The sequence below is a fragment of the Cicer arietinum genome, chromosome 4, assembly GCF_000331145.2.
Source record: "Cicer arietinum cultivar CDC Frontier isolate Library 1 chromosome 4, Cicar.CDCFrontier_v2.0, whole genome shotgun sequence".
Lineage (NCBI taxonomy): Eukaryota > Viridiplantae > Streptophyta > Magnoliopsida > Fabales > Fabaceae > Cicer > Cicer arietinum.
Genome location: NC_021163.2, coordinates 6,773,847 through 6,786,767, shown reverse-complemented (window position 1 = coordinate 6,786,767; position 12,921 = coordinate 6,773,847). Strand labels below are relative to the sequence as shown.

General features: G+C 32.6%; 2 protein-coding genes across 2 annotated transcripts; one reads left to right on the top strand and one right to left on the bottom strand.

Annotated features, from left to right (window-relative positions):
* The first annotated feature begins 3,529 nt into the window (after positions 1 to 3,529).
* LOC101494456 (probable protein phosphatase 2C 49) lies at positions 3,530 to 6,453 on the top strand. Its single transcript, XM_004495822.3, has 4 exons — positions 3,530 to 3,934; positions 4,768 to 4,962; positions 5,043 to 5,278; positions 5,625 to 6,453. The coding sequence occupies exons 1-4, from the start codon at positions 3,755 to 3,757 to the stop codon at positions 6,199 to 6,201; spliced, it is 1,188 nt and encodes a 395-aa protein (XP_004495879.1). The 5' UTR covers positions 3,530 to 3,754; the 3' UTR covers positions 6,202 to 6,453.
* Positions 6,454 to 6,506: 53 nt separating this feature from the next.
* Positions 6,507 to 12,867, bottom strand: LOC101493822 (uncharacterized). Its single transcript, XM_073367510.1, has 7 exons — positions 12,506 to 12,867; positions 11,671 to 11,770; positions 11,097 to 11,187; positions 10,948 to 11,005; positions 7,716 to 7,764; positions 7,242 to 7,289; positions 6,507 to 6,986 (listed from the first exon to the last, which is right to left on the bottom strand). Exons 1-7 carry the CDS (start codon positions 12,721 to 12,723, stop codon positions 6,912 to 6,914), a joined length of 639 nt encoding a protein of 212 aa, XP_073223611.1. The 5' UTR covers positions 12,724 to 12,867; the 3' UTR covers positions 6,507 to 6,911.
* Between the last annotated feature and the right edge of the window lie 54 nt (positions 12,868 to 12,921).

Here is a 12,921-nt window from a genome sequence, read left to right as displayed (position 1 = left end):
TAAACAATAAAAGGATATAAATAAATGTACAAAATAAATACTAAATCAGAAAATTGAGCAAAAATTAAAAAATTATTTTTAAAATAACCAATTAAAACACTGATATAAGTTAAGAAGACGAACATTATCTAATATAATTTAGTAGCATATGTTATAAAAAAGATAATAATAATAATAATAATAATAATAATAATAATAATAATAATAATAATAATAATAATAATAATAATAATAAATCATTTAAAGTGGCTAACTCTTACCATACATTTGAAACATCTCAAAGACAATAGAAAAGAGAGTTCATTTTCAAAAATATTTATCTCCTTTGGTTGTTTTCTTTTTCTTCTTCCCTTGGCTACTATTTGATGAGAATAGAAAGAAAGAAAAAAAACAATTGTTAAACTCTCTTAATTTTCACATACTTGTTCATCATCTTATTTTCTTTCTATTTGTAATTCTATTTCTATCATATTATCAACATTTTATATTATTCTCTCAATCTTTAATCTTTCTCAAAAAATATAATAGATGTATAAGTATACACCAATCTTTAAAATATATATATATATATATATGTGGGTCCCACGTAAAAACAAATCCTCCCAAATTGAGAAGAAAGGGGCTCAATGCGTGAAAAAGTAAAGCAAAAGACACAGAGCTATTGATCTTTAAGCTTATAAATCACTATAATCCGTATTCCGTAGTATTTGCTTTTGTTTTTAACTTTAATTACTCATAATGTGTAACTAAACCTGTGATGGGTTTATGACAGAGGTAAAGGAAAGAAAGCAAATGAAAAGAAGAAAAAAAATATAAAAAATGAGATAATTGTTTGATAGGAGAGAAAACAAAAGGAAAGAGGGAAAGAAGAAAACAAGCATATAAGTAAATTGACATAAGTATCCTTACTCAAAATATATAAAACACAAAATAGAAATATTAAAATCAAATCAAACTGAAAAACTGAAAAATCGTAAAGAGGAAAAAATATAAAAAAATGATTCATAGCAATCAAAGACATAATATGTTAATAATTGATTAAAAATAAATAAATAAAAATGTTTAGTATATCAATAAAATGTAAAAAACAATACATAAATTTTCAATATATAAATTTTTAAATTATATATTTTTAATATATTGTAACACACGAAAGAGAGAAGAAAAGAAAAAAAAAAGAAAATATTTTTAATAATATATCTCTCATTTGATAACTATTTAATCAAAAAAAATAGGCTTAGTTGCAGTTTTGGTCCTCCTATTTTAGCTGAATCGCGAAAGTAGTCCCTCCATTTTGTTTCTCCCCAGTTTTGGTCCCCCAAACATAATTTTAGTTCAAAACTTGATGAAATTTTATTTTTTAAAGCCGTACTACATCGTTTATGGTCATATATTTCAGGTACAGTTGTTGCAAATGAGATCTTGAGGCATTGTGTGACTTAAATAAATGAAAAAAAAAATGAAATTTCATCAAGTTTTAGACCAAAATTCTGCTTGGGGGACCAAAACTGGGGAGAAACAAAATGGAGGGACTACTTTCGCAATTCAGTTAAAATAGAGGGACCAAAACTGCAATTAAGCCAAAAAAATAAATTAAATCATACACAGATCTCACCATACAAAAAACAACCCTCCCAAATTGAGAAAAAAATTATCAAATACATGAAAAAGTAAAGTAAAAACCATAACACCCTTCATCTTCCCAAATATATTTTACATTTTATAATATAATATAGTTAAATTATTAAGATAAGTAATTGTATTATATATATATATATATATATATATATATATATATAATTTATTAATGATAGCTTTTATCAAGATTATGATTTTATAGTTAACCACACATTATGTACATATAATTTGGTATGGTAGATATGTTTAGGAGATGTATTTGGTACCAATCCCTTTGGATTTATATGGATCAATCTACTCAAAAATTAAGAGATATGTTCTAATCCAAAAACATGGTAAAGATGTGTGTTAGACATTATAAAGAACGACCGACTGAACAAATTTATAGAGGTTTGTAGTGATTGACTCTGTCAACGAGATTGCATCACATAGATGTCCATATTTTTATAATATACCAACCATTGACAAATACAATAATATTCGATGATACTACACACCTAAATTAGGGTTAAACTTAGGGCAGGTGCAAGAGACCCAACTCTAATTACAAAATCACTATTTAAGTTAAAAGACAATAATGAGTAAAAACACACTTTTTACAAAATATTCCAAATACTAAGTTAGTCTTTTATAGGGTTTCCTCAACCTCATAATATTTTGGTAACCTAGATATACATTATTTCACATAATCGACTATGAATAAAAGAAAGAGAATATTAATTTTATCAATTTTTTTTAACTACTAATGTAATTCCTAATATTATAAATGTAAAATGAAATATAAAACGATTAGATCTGAATCGAGAAAGACAACTAGTTTTCATGAACTGGGTGGAGATTTAGAATACAACGAAAAGGGTGATACTTATAAAATACTTTGATGTTAAAGTAAGTATTGATTCGACAAGAGTAAAAGATATTATGGTAAAAAAATGTGTATAACTTTTTCTGGTGCCGAATAAACTGTTTATATAGACTTGTGTCATAACGCAGAAGGAGAACAGAGATATTGAATAGTCATTAATGCAAACTCATTAAGCGGGATAACAACCTTAAGACCATTACAACTAAGTTTAGTTGGCTAGGATTGAAAACCTTAACTATCCGTTTTGGATTAGAGACGGTGTGAGAAAACAAATTAGATTTGAGTTAATTTAGAAACAAATTAAAAGTAAAGTAAACAATATTAATGAGATGATATGATTGATACAAAATATTTTATTAAAAACTGATAATCACAATATTTTGAGATATTTTTGTTGTTGTTATTTAAGAGGTGAATTACTTAATTATGTATACAATTTTTCCTAAAACTAAAATCAAAATTTTAAAAATTTAAATCAAACATTAAAAGTTTTAGTGCTAACAATAACTTGAAAATAAAAAAATAAAAAAAGCTTAATTCATATTACCTAATTTTTTTTAGGATGCTTCACTTCTTGGAATCAAAACATCCACTTTTTTCATACAATAAAAAAGAAGCGTGGGTGAAGCCATCCCATGTCATGCATCACCAATGGTGGTGGGGATGAGATACGCGTCAGCACGTCTGAACACAGAATATGATTAAGATACTCGGTCGGCGGTAACTTAAATTTCCATATTGCCCCTATCCTAACTGTAACCAACCATAAAGTCAAACCTGCCAGCATATACACAGAAGGGCTTCTTCGTCCATTCAACCTAACAACCTTCCAACACGTCAAAGGTCACGCGTCAGCCTGAAAGTACAGTCACGTGTCGGTTAAGCGAAGCCTCAACGCGTGCGGGACAAACGCTTCCCAAGAATCCTATGGTTCTTAGAAGTACACGTGTCCGTCATCGAAACAAGTTTACCGGTAGCCGCCAGTACCTACCATAGCCACTTATATTGCGTTTCAACACATTCGTTGAAGAAACTTTTGATCACAAAAATCCATCAAAATAGAAACTGCGAGAAAATTCACAAGAAAACCTCAACAGAAAATAAATAAAAATAAAAAATAAAAACCAAGATAAATTCGTTAAATTCGAATCTTTTCGGATTAAACAACATTCAGCTCTGTAAAACGTTGAATTTCAACCAGTTTTCGTTAGATAAGAAGAAGAAAAATATTAGAAGAAGAAGAAGAGAAACATGGTGGCCGAAGCAGAGGTTGTGTGTCAACAAAGCGTAGGTGTGTTAGATGTGAAATATTTTCCAAATAAAGGAAGCAATATTCACGAGATCGGTGATTCAGATTCTATTTCGCCTTCAAGTTTTGACCGAGTTCGTGTTTCTGAATCAGTTTCCGCTGAGTTACTCACTTCAAAAGAAGTTGGTTTTCTAAGACATACCTTTTCGCAATTTCTTCTTTCTCGTGATGTTGTGTTGTTGGAGAATATATATGCTAATAGGGTCTGATGGGTTTCTTTCTCTCTATTTGTTTGTTGAATCATGTGATGTGAATTCTTTGACTTTTCTTTCTCCGATCAACGGCCTAATAACAGAAATAGAAAGAAAAGCAAAATCGAAAACTTTGGGATCAGGAATTTGCTTACATGTTGAATTATTGATTGATCTTAGAAAGAGATACCTGAATTTGATAATTTCGTTTAGATTGTTTACTTGTGTTACTTGTTTGTTTTGATTTGGGAACATAGGTTTAGTCCAGTTGCTTTTTATGATGATCCCAATTTTTTTTGTCAGAACAAGTGAATCCTTCTTTCCATGTGAAATTGAGTTTCTTTATCGAGATAGATGTGTGTGCTCGCCAATCTGTGTTGTTGAGATTATGTGTAGATATCCATTAAGAAGTTAGTGATTTTGCATTGGAATCCAGAATTGTGATAATTTGATGGTTAGTATGTGGTCATCATTGTTGAGATTATGTGTAGTCAAAACATTTTTAATGTCCTTGCGTGGAAAACTAACTTCTCTGCAATTTGACTGAAGAGCTTAAGGGTAGCCATTAGTAACCGTGTGTGTTAAACTGTTAATTGTATAAATTGCATCAACTTTCTTTCTGACAGTTTTTTTTCTCTCTTTCTCATGTAGTAATTTAAAGCATGGTTTTTTCTGTGTATTGCCTAAGTTACACAAAATAGTGCATCTATTCTTTTGATACATTGATTCCCATTTCTGATTTGCATGTAATTATTCTGGTGTAGGACGTTAAGACTGCAGAAATAATATCAGAAGCTCTTGAATCTGCGGTTCTGCAATTTGTCCCCTGCATCCGTTCTGGTAGTTTTGCTGATATTGGGCCACGTAGATACATGGAAGATGAACACATAAGGATAGATGATTTGTCTTCTCATCTGGGATCCCAATATAATTTTCCTAAGCCAAGTGCCTTTTATGGGGTAATTTTCTTTTTCACCTAGGTCCCTTGATTTTGTTTAATCACATTCTAAATCTAATTGAGCTCTGTCAAATGTCTCAGGTGTTTGATGGTCATGGAGGACCTGAAGCTGCAGCTTATATAAGAAAAAATGTTATAAAATTCTTCTTTGAGGATGCTAGTTTCCCTCAGATATCTGAAGTTGATAATGTATTTTTACAAGAGTTAGAGAATTCACTCAGAAAGGCTTTTCTTTTGGCCGACTCAGCTTTGGCTGATGATTGCAGTGTCAACACTTCATCAGGAACCACAGCTCTTACTGCTCTGATATTTGGAAGGTATGTCTATACTTTACATTACATTCTTATGTTCATCTCTTTTATACATTTGCCATAGCTCTAATGTATGAGTACTATTAGCTTGAGAGAACGGTAAAAGACTTAGAGGTTGAAAGAGGATACGGAAAACTATATCTCAAACTGTTACGAAAGATTTGAATTTAATGACATTTCATTTCACTAGACATGTTTCTTTAGATATGATTCGTGATAGGATACTATGACATTGCATGATCTAGGTAGCCAATCTGACTTAATAGAAGAAGAAAAAACATTGGTTTTTGTATTAGTTAAGAAGAAAAACCTTGTATGATTGTTTGACTGATTTCTAATATGCTTCTTTCAGACTTCTAATGGTGGCCAATGCTGGTGACTGCCGAGCAGTTCTAAGTCGTAAAGGAGAGGCCATCGACATGTCTCAAGATCACAGACCTATCTATCCATTAGAACGGAGGCGAGTTGAAGAATTGGGCGGCTACGTAGAGGATGGTTATCTTAATGGTGTTTTATCAGTTACAAGAGCACTAGGGGACTGGGACATGAAGTTACCTAGAGGTACTCCCTCACCTTTGATAGCAGAGCCTGAGTTCCACCAAGTAGTTCTAACAGAGGATGACGAATTCCTCATCATAGGATGTGATGGTATTTGGGATGTGATGTCGAGTCAACATGCTGTTAGCCTTGTTCGTAAAGGTTTGAGGAGGCATGATGACCCAGAGAAATGCGCGAGGGACCTTGTTATGGAGGCATTACGCCTCAACACATTTGACAATCTCACGGTCATCATTGTATGCCTTTCTTCGCTTGACAATGGGGAGGCAGAGTCATCACCACCTCCCCAGCGGAAATTGAGATGTTGTAGCCTCTCTGCAGAGGCTCTTTGTAGCTTGAGAAGCTTGTTGGAAGGCAGTGCCAACAACTGAATGTATATATAGAGTTCATCAAATAAAGTGTTGTGGTTTCGTATGCTGTTTTTGACTGCTTCAGTTTAGGCGTAGGAAAAAGCAGCGATCATTTTTTTTCACGTTGTCAGCTGATGTACATAGCCCAGGGTTAGAGGATGGTGGTGTACATATGTAATATTTTACATTATTTTGTACTAGTCATTTTTTTCCACTATGACCGCCACATTCATATCACATTCTTGTGTGTCAATAAATTTTTTGTTTTGAATATATTAGTTTATATCCCATTCATTATCTTACAGCCATTGCATGATAGAAGGATATTAATTAAAGTTGTCTTTGTCCGCATTATTGTATAAAATGTACAGCTAGTACAGGCACATGACTTATAGGAGCTTCTCAGTCTCGAGGTAGTTTGATAAAATAAGGATCTAAATCTAAAAATGTAAAAAGTGCATACATTAAAATAATCCTATGCCCTGAAGGGTAGTAGATCCTGATATCGTATCCGAACTTACAGCAGTGCCACAAGGTTGGGATTACAGGTTTCTTCTGCATTATATTGATGTGTTGTTTAGCACCAAAACCATAATTTTCATCAGCGCTGTGAGGAATTAACACTTAAAAAAAGGATAACCATCCATGTAACCAACACTGGCATGGTAACCGTACCCAAATCTTTCTGAAATTCAACCAGTGTTTGGACAAAAATAATCATGTATGTTCATTTAGTAGCTTTTTGCGAACTTAGCAAATCTTTCCAAACCACGTTGAAGTAAACCTTCAAGAAAAGGTCGCAATGCCTGCAGATAATACCATGGAGAGGCAGAACATCACAAAGGGCTCTTAAAGCTGAATCAAGTGTGACAACTTACACAGATAAGTCTATTATAACTGGGTGAAAAGTGAGATAAACGAATAAACTAGGAAAACATCTTCCACTAGTCTTACTTTTTATCAAATCCCCCAATAATGAAATATTGGGTATTCTCTTTCACGGTTTTTGTCAACTTTAAGTATAAATAGCTTTTCATTTTTGTAAAGGCCAAAGTACTTACCGATGCCACTGGAGCTAAAAGTTGAGGAACCTCATATGAGACTGTCAGCTGTAATGTGGACAGAAATGCAATAGTTAGTGCTTGGCTAGAGGCTGAATGGGGAGGGGAAAATGGAGAAAACACTATTATCTATTATCACTTTTAAGTTTTCCTAATTCCATGTTAAAAGTTAAAAGCGTGGAAATAGCTGTTGATGGGACTGATGGGAGGAGTTTTTCCTTAATGTGCATACATGTGGTGTGCCACCTATTCATGCACTGGATCGATAGGGACAGGTAATTAGTTGGCCCAATAGGAACATGCAGCTAGTTTGGCAAATACTACATTGAGAAACTCACAATTGAAATTGGTCAACCGATTTTTTTCCTAAATATAGGATCAAAGTAAGTCGACAACAGTTGTACAAGAAAAATTGAATTATAAATATATAATAGATGAAATTTGTAAAAATAAAAATTGTATTAAAAGCCTTACTTCTATTAAACATGAAGAAGGACCTTTTGGAAAGAATCGCACAGCACCTCTGCCACATGAGAAATCAGACAATTACAAGTCTTTTAATGCATCCAGGCAACATAGTGTCTATGTTAGTTGCAACATTAGATTAAGTAGACTAAACATGCTTATGCAGAATGTGTTTTCTAGCCACTAGATGGTTTGAACAAGATACAGCTAGGAATTCTTTAATCAAGATTGAACTGAAGCATTATATTATGCAAACACTATGAGAATCAGCTAGGAGATTGCAACTTGCAAGTCCAAGCACAGGTGACAATGATAACACAATCATAGATTTACCTGATATGCAAAAACAAAACTTGATCTTGATTATTAGGTGATGTCTAAGGTGAACCAGCTCTAGGAGAATCAGCTCTAAGTCATGGTTCACGGTGAACCATGACTTAGAGCTGTTAGATTCAGTAGTTCTATTAGATCTTATGACACACCCTCCACGTTAAATTTTTTTCTTCCCATACCCCATTAACTCGGCAAAAACATTTCTCTTCTTGGTTTCGATCCAAACACACCCATAAATCTTTCTTCTTCTCTAATACTATATGATTAATGTTGTCTTTTAGGGCTTATTTTCAGATTTAGTTCTTGGAAATTCAATAATTAATTATTTTGATTGATGTTCAAATTGTATAAATTATTCTTTAATCTCTATCAACAAAATAAATTTTTTAATCTCGTTTCACTATTGTAACATGCATTCATTTCTGAAAAAAAAAAAAATAACCAGAAAACAGTTTTGGCGACTCTAAACCAATTTTGAGAACATCCTTCTCTATAAACAAACCAAAAACACATTCACCATTTACTCCAACTTTGCTCGGAAGCATAAAATAGGGGCACATGCCCTACACATATAGAAACAATACCACACCTTTATTTCACTCAAAATGCACAGGAAGAGCTCTAATAAAAAATCGCAACAAAACTAAATATTAATTATAGCCTTCACGTGACATTACATTAGGTTTTCAGAATTAGTCAAGGATAGAAATCGAAAGGAATCAAATAGGGAAAAATAAATTCGTAACAAACTAAGAAAAATCTTCTGCAAATTCCGGGTACAACGTTTCCGATGGTAAATGCGGTGGTACCTGATGGTCCGACAATCGTGAGCGAACACCGGCCGTGGTTGCCTTAGGGAGAAACAAAAGAGAAAAACGAAAAAGAATTGGCTAAGAGAGAGAAACAAAGTGAATGGAGCTGAGGTTTAGTGTAGTAGTACCTAATAAAATTATACGAGATTACTTAATCCAACGGCTCTTATTGTTGTTCATAGTGGTCCACCGGTGAGGAACTTATTGACTCCCTCACCTGATTATTAATTAGAACATTTCATTGTTATAAGGTTAAAGGCATTTTATTTCCTTAAAACAAGAAGATACGCGGTACTTATAGCGTAGAAGCCTACACATATCACGGCAGACTCTTTAAGTAGAAACCTCAAATTGTTTATTCTGAAGGCATACAAGTTGGATATTGGTATTTCTTACCAGAAAAATATTGCTATAAGAACCTGTCAGTGTTACGGCTATGGCGTAACATTCCTAGGATATATATCAGAATAACTAGGCTAAATTACTTTTACTCTTTTAACTTATTTTGTTAGTTTCACTTTAGTTCCTTATTTATACTTCTAAATTTCTTAATTATACTTCCATAAGTCATGTCAAAAAACCTTAAGTTTTATCATCTTCTTCGTCTCACTCATCTTCGAACCCATAAACTCATAAATTTAGATTTCCTTCGATCTAAAAACTCAGAAAATTCATCAACTATATAATCTTCAAATCCATAACTTACAAATTCAAATCTATAACTTTTCAAACTTATAAAAATGGAAAATCTCAAACTCATTCTTCTTGTTTAGAATTCTCTTGTGAATTAACAAACAAAATAAGAATACTAGCATGACAGTGATCAAGATATGTTAGGTTTGATTCACAAATAGTGTCAAAAAGTGCTAATTTGTTGAATCAGTTGTCTTAACCCAATCTTTCTTAGATTGAATATAAACAAATGTGTTGGGAGTAATTACAAATTGAGATATATCAAAGCAAGAAGAAATGTTATTTCGAAGTGAATTTGAAGTTAGTTTAGATTGGTAACTTTGAAGCCAAGTGATTGAGGCAGTGATGTTGTGGAAATGGAAAATTGAGTTTTTTTTATTAGATTATGTGAAATTGCTATGTCAAAGAGAGATAATAGAGTTTGTCAACTAGGGTTTCTTGTGTTTCTGTTTTGGATTGTAAAGGTTTGAGGTTGTGACAAGTGGAGGAATTTCAATGGGATTTTTATGAGTTTAAAAGATTATTGATTTGAAAGGTTATGGGTTTGAAGATATGATGAATTTTCTGGGTTTTTAGATTGAAAAAGAGTATAAATTCCTAGGTTGATGAGTGAGATGACAAAGCATAACATTTTTTGGTAGAAATTAACATAAAATGACCAATTTGACTAACGAAGTATAGTTAAGGGACCAATTCAGAACGAAAAATAATTAGAAAATTAAAGTGAAACGAAAAAATAAATTATAGGACTAAAAAAGTAATTTTGCCAATAAACTAATTTTAAGTGACCTTCGCTGCTGAATTTAATACACAAATATTGGAAATCTTCAACTTTTTTTCTTTGGGCACCAGTGTGGGGAAGGGATTTACCCTTGCTTCTTTTTCGTTACTCATAGGAAATAATGGCACATATTCTACTTCATGAAGTAAATTCAGCCAATTAAGCATAATAAAGTGTAACTTAATAGTATGTTTGGGAAATGAAACAATATAAAGAAGGGGGCGTATCATTCACATATTCATATCTTAATTTATAATTAATTCTCCTCTCCTGTCTTTTGAACCTCTTTTGTTTACCAAACAAAGGTGAATAGCACAAGATTTTGTTGATTCTTTTAATTTTATAAATTACTTGAGCACATCATCAAAAATTTCAAGTTCATTTCTTGTAGCTGATCTAATTATGAAGGTTAATTACATCCAAGCCAAGCTATATTACTACAGTAAGGGTTGGACAGGTCAATATAAAAACACAAGGAAATTAATGAAAAAAATGTGAATCAGAAATTTTATAATCAGTCTTACTTGTCAAATGGCTCCATAAGTTGAACTACCAAAATTTCCACAGAAAAGGCAATTAAGCACATGATATTCACTTATTAGAAAATGTTCTTGTCAGTTACCTGTTGGGAAGACCTTCCAGAGATCGCCAATGTATTTTCTGATTTGGAATGGGCTGCAAGAAGGTGATATAACATGAATCAAAAATACCAATTGTAAAGAGTGTTTTCGAAAAGAAGCAAAAGTATTAGGTAGGCAATCTTTTCCTGCATATTACGAGCAAGCCAAGAGAACTCAATATCTTGACCAAATGCCTGATACTTCAAGGACCATCGCGACAGGTCAGGTTTGTCTGGCAATATCTGCAGAAATGGATCCATAATCAAAATTTATTTATTACATTTCATAATATTTGAATGAAGATTGCACGTGCATATACCTTAAACAGTTGAAACACATGTATTATTTGAAAGTTGTTTACTAAATGAAATATAAGGACTAAAAATTCAAACAAACAAGCTAAATATTTGATTTAGCAAAGAAAAACTAGCAGAAGCAATATTATTCGCGCTACATTTAACAGACAATAATTCCTGATTATGAAAGCACTTTCAATTTATAAAAATATAAGGACGTGTTCTAAATAACATAATCCAATATTGGCTAATTTCAATTGAGGTATCCTCATCAGTGCAGTTAATCTAGTCTGACAGGAAAAGAGGCAAGATTTCATCTTGCATGCCATGATTCCATAAGGTAAAGTGATTAATTTCTTTCATAAAACCCGATAACGGTAATTTTGATATTAGCCTTATAATCAAGGGTTAGTAGGAGAGCAAGCACACCTTAACAGTGGAAATAAAAGGCATCCATTCAGGGATGGCTTCACGATCAGAATAACAAGCAAATGCTACAGAGACCGGCACATCAACCTCCTTCTTAACCCTGCAGTTGGCAATATAATTTTTTCATTGAAGTGCGAAGCTGTTGTTAGATGTAGTTAGATACCTTGTTATGAGTTGGTTATAGGTAGTTATAAGTTGATTAGTACTGACTACAAGTTAGTTAAAATTTGATAGCATAGCTATGATCACTATATATAAAGTGTATCATATATTCACTACAATCAACTTTTTTCATTGAATCAATTCAATTTTTCTCTCAATTGTTTTTCTTTGTGTGGGGCTCTACCATGCTTCTCAACCACTGTGGTTGGTTCAGCTTGAGGAAACCAAACAGATGTGCTAAAAACTGACCCCATTTGAGAAATATAGAACATTAATAAAATGACAAAATTGTCCTCTAATTCTAAGAGAAATAAAATGACAAAACCACCCAACAAAAAGGAAAATAGAGTATACATGACAATTAACGAGTGAGGTGCATATAATTTAAAGTATATCCCGCTAATTATACCCTATGATATCTATGTGTGCCTATATTCTTTCAAAGAAAAACCATCACTAATTCGGCATTTCTTGTTAATGAATAATAGAAATTGTCAAATTTTCACTCAGATTATTTGTTTTAGTAAATGACATATCAATCAGAAGTACAGAACTGTTATACATGATACTTATCAGCCAAAATAAATTTTAACCATAAATACACAGATAGCAATAAAATAAAATAAAAAAAAGTAGTAATTAGTGAGAAGTGAAAAGAAAAGGAGTTAGTTACGTGCAATCCTGCCATTCCATGACAGGGGAAAAACGGTTGAAGCGACGCAAGGTTGGGGATCGCTTAGGAGAAGTGTGAGGGAGCTTGAAGAATAAGTGATTGGAAGAGAGTGGAGTTGCGAGGAAGCTTCTGGAAGTAAAATTGGTTCTGGCAGTGCGAGATAAAGCTGTGGTTGTTGAAAAAGAGCTTACGATGGCTGCAGTTGCAGTTGAAGACATGGTCCAGTTTTTTATTCAAAATTCGCACTTCTATGAGTCTCTTCTCTTCCCTCTGACCACGACCACCGTGATTATTAGTTCGTCCTATCAAATTGTGAATCACATAAATAATAATCCACGTCCTCATGACGGATGGTAGATCTGTGCCCACTCAAATTTGTTTCATTTCGTTACACCCTTTTGGCCCAAACCAACTTG

Bases quoted from the DNA above. Each gene is read 5' to 3' on its own strand.
- LOC101493822 (XM_073367510.1), bottom strand. From the start codon at position 12,723: ATGTCTTCAACTGCAACTGCAGCCATCGTAAGCTCTTTTTCAACAACC. The intron at 11,188-11,670 runs GTGTGCTTGCTC...CCATTTCTGCAG, and splicing joins CTTTTATTTCCACTGTTAAG to ATATTGCCAGACAAACCTGA. The intron at 6,987-7,241 runs GTAAGTACTTTG...TATTATCTGCAG, and splicing joins TTTTAGCTCCAGTGGCATCG to GCATTGCGACCTTTTCTTGA.
- LOC101494456 (XM_004495822.3), top strand. From the start codon at position 3,755: ATGGTGGCCGAAGCAGAGGTTGTGTGTCAACAAAGCGTAGGTGTGTTA. The intron at 3,935-4,767 runs GTTGGTTTTCTA...ATTCTGGTGTAG, and splicing joins AGTTACTCACTTCAAAAGAA to GACGTTAAGACTGCAGAAAT. The intron at 4,963-5,042 runs GTAATTTTCTTT...CAAATGTCTCAG, and splicing joins AGCCAAGTGCCTTTTATGGG to GTGTTTGATGGTCATGGAGG.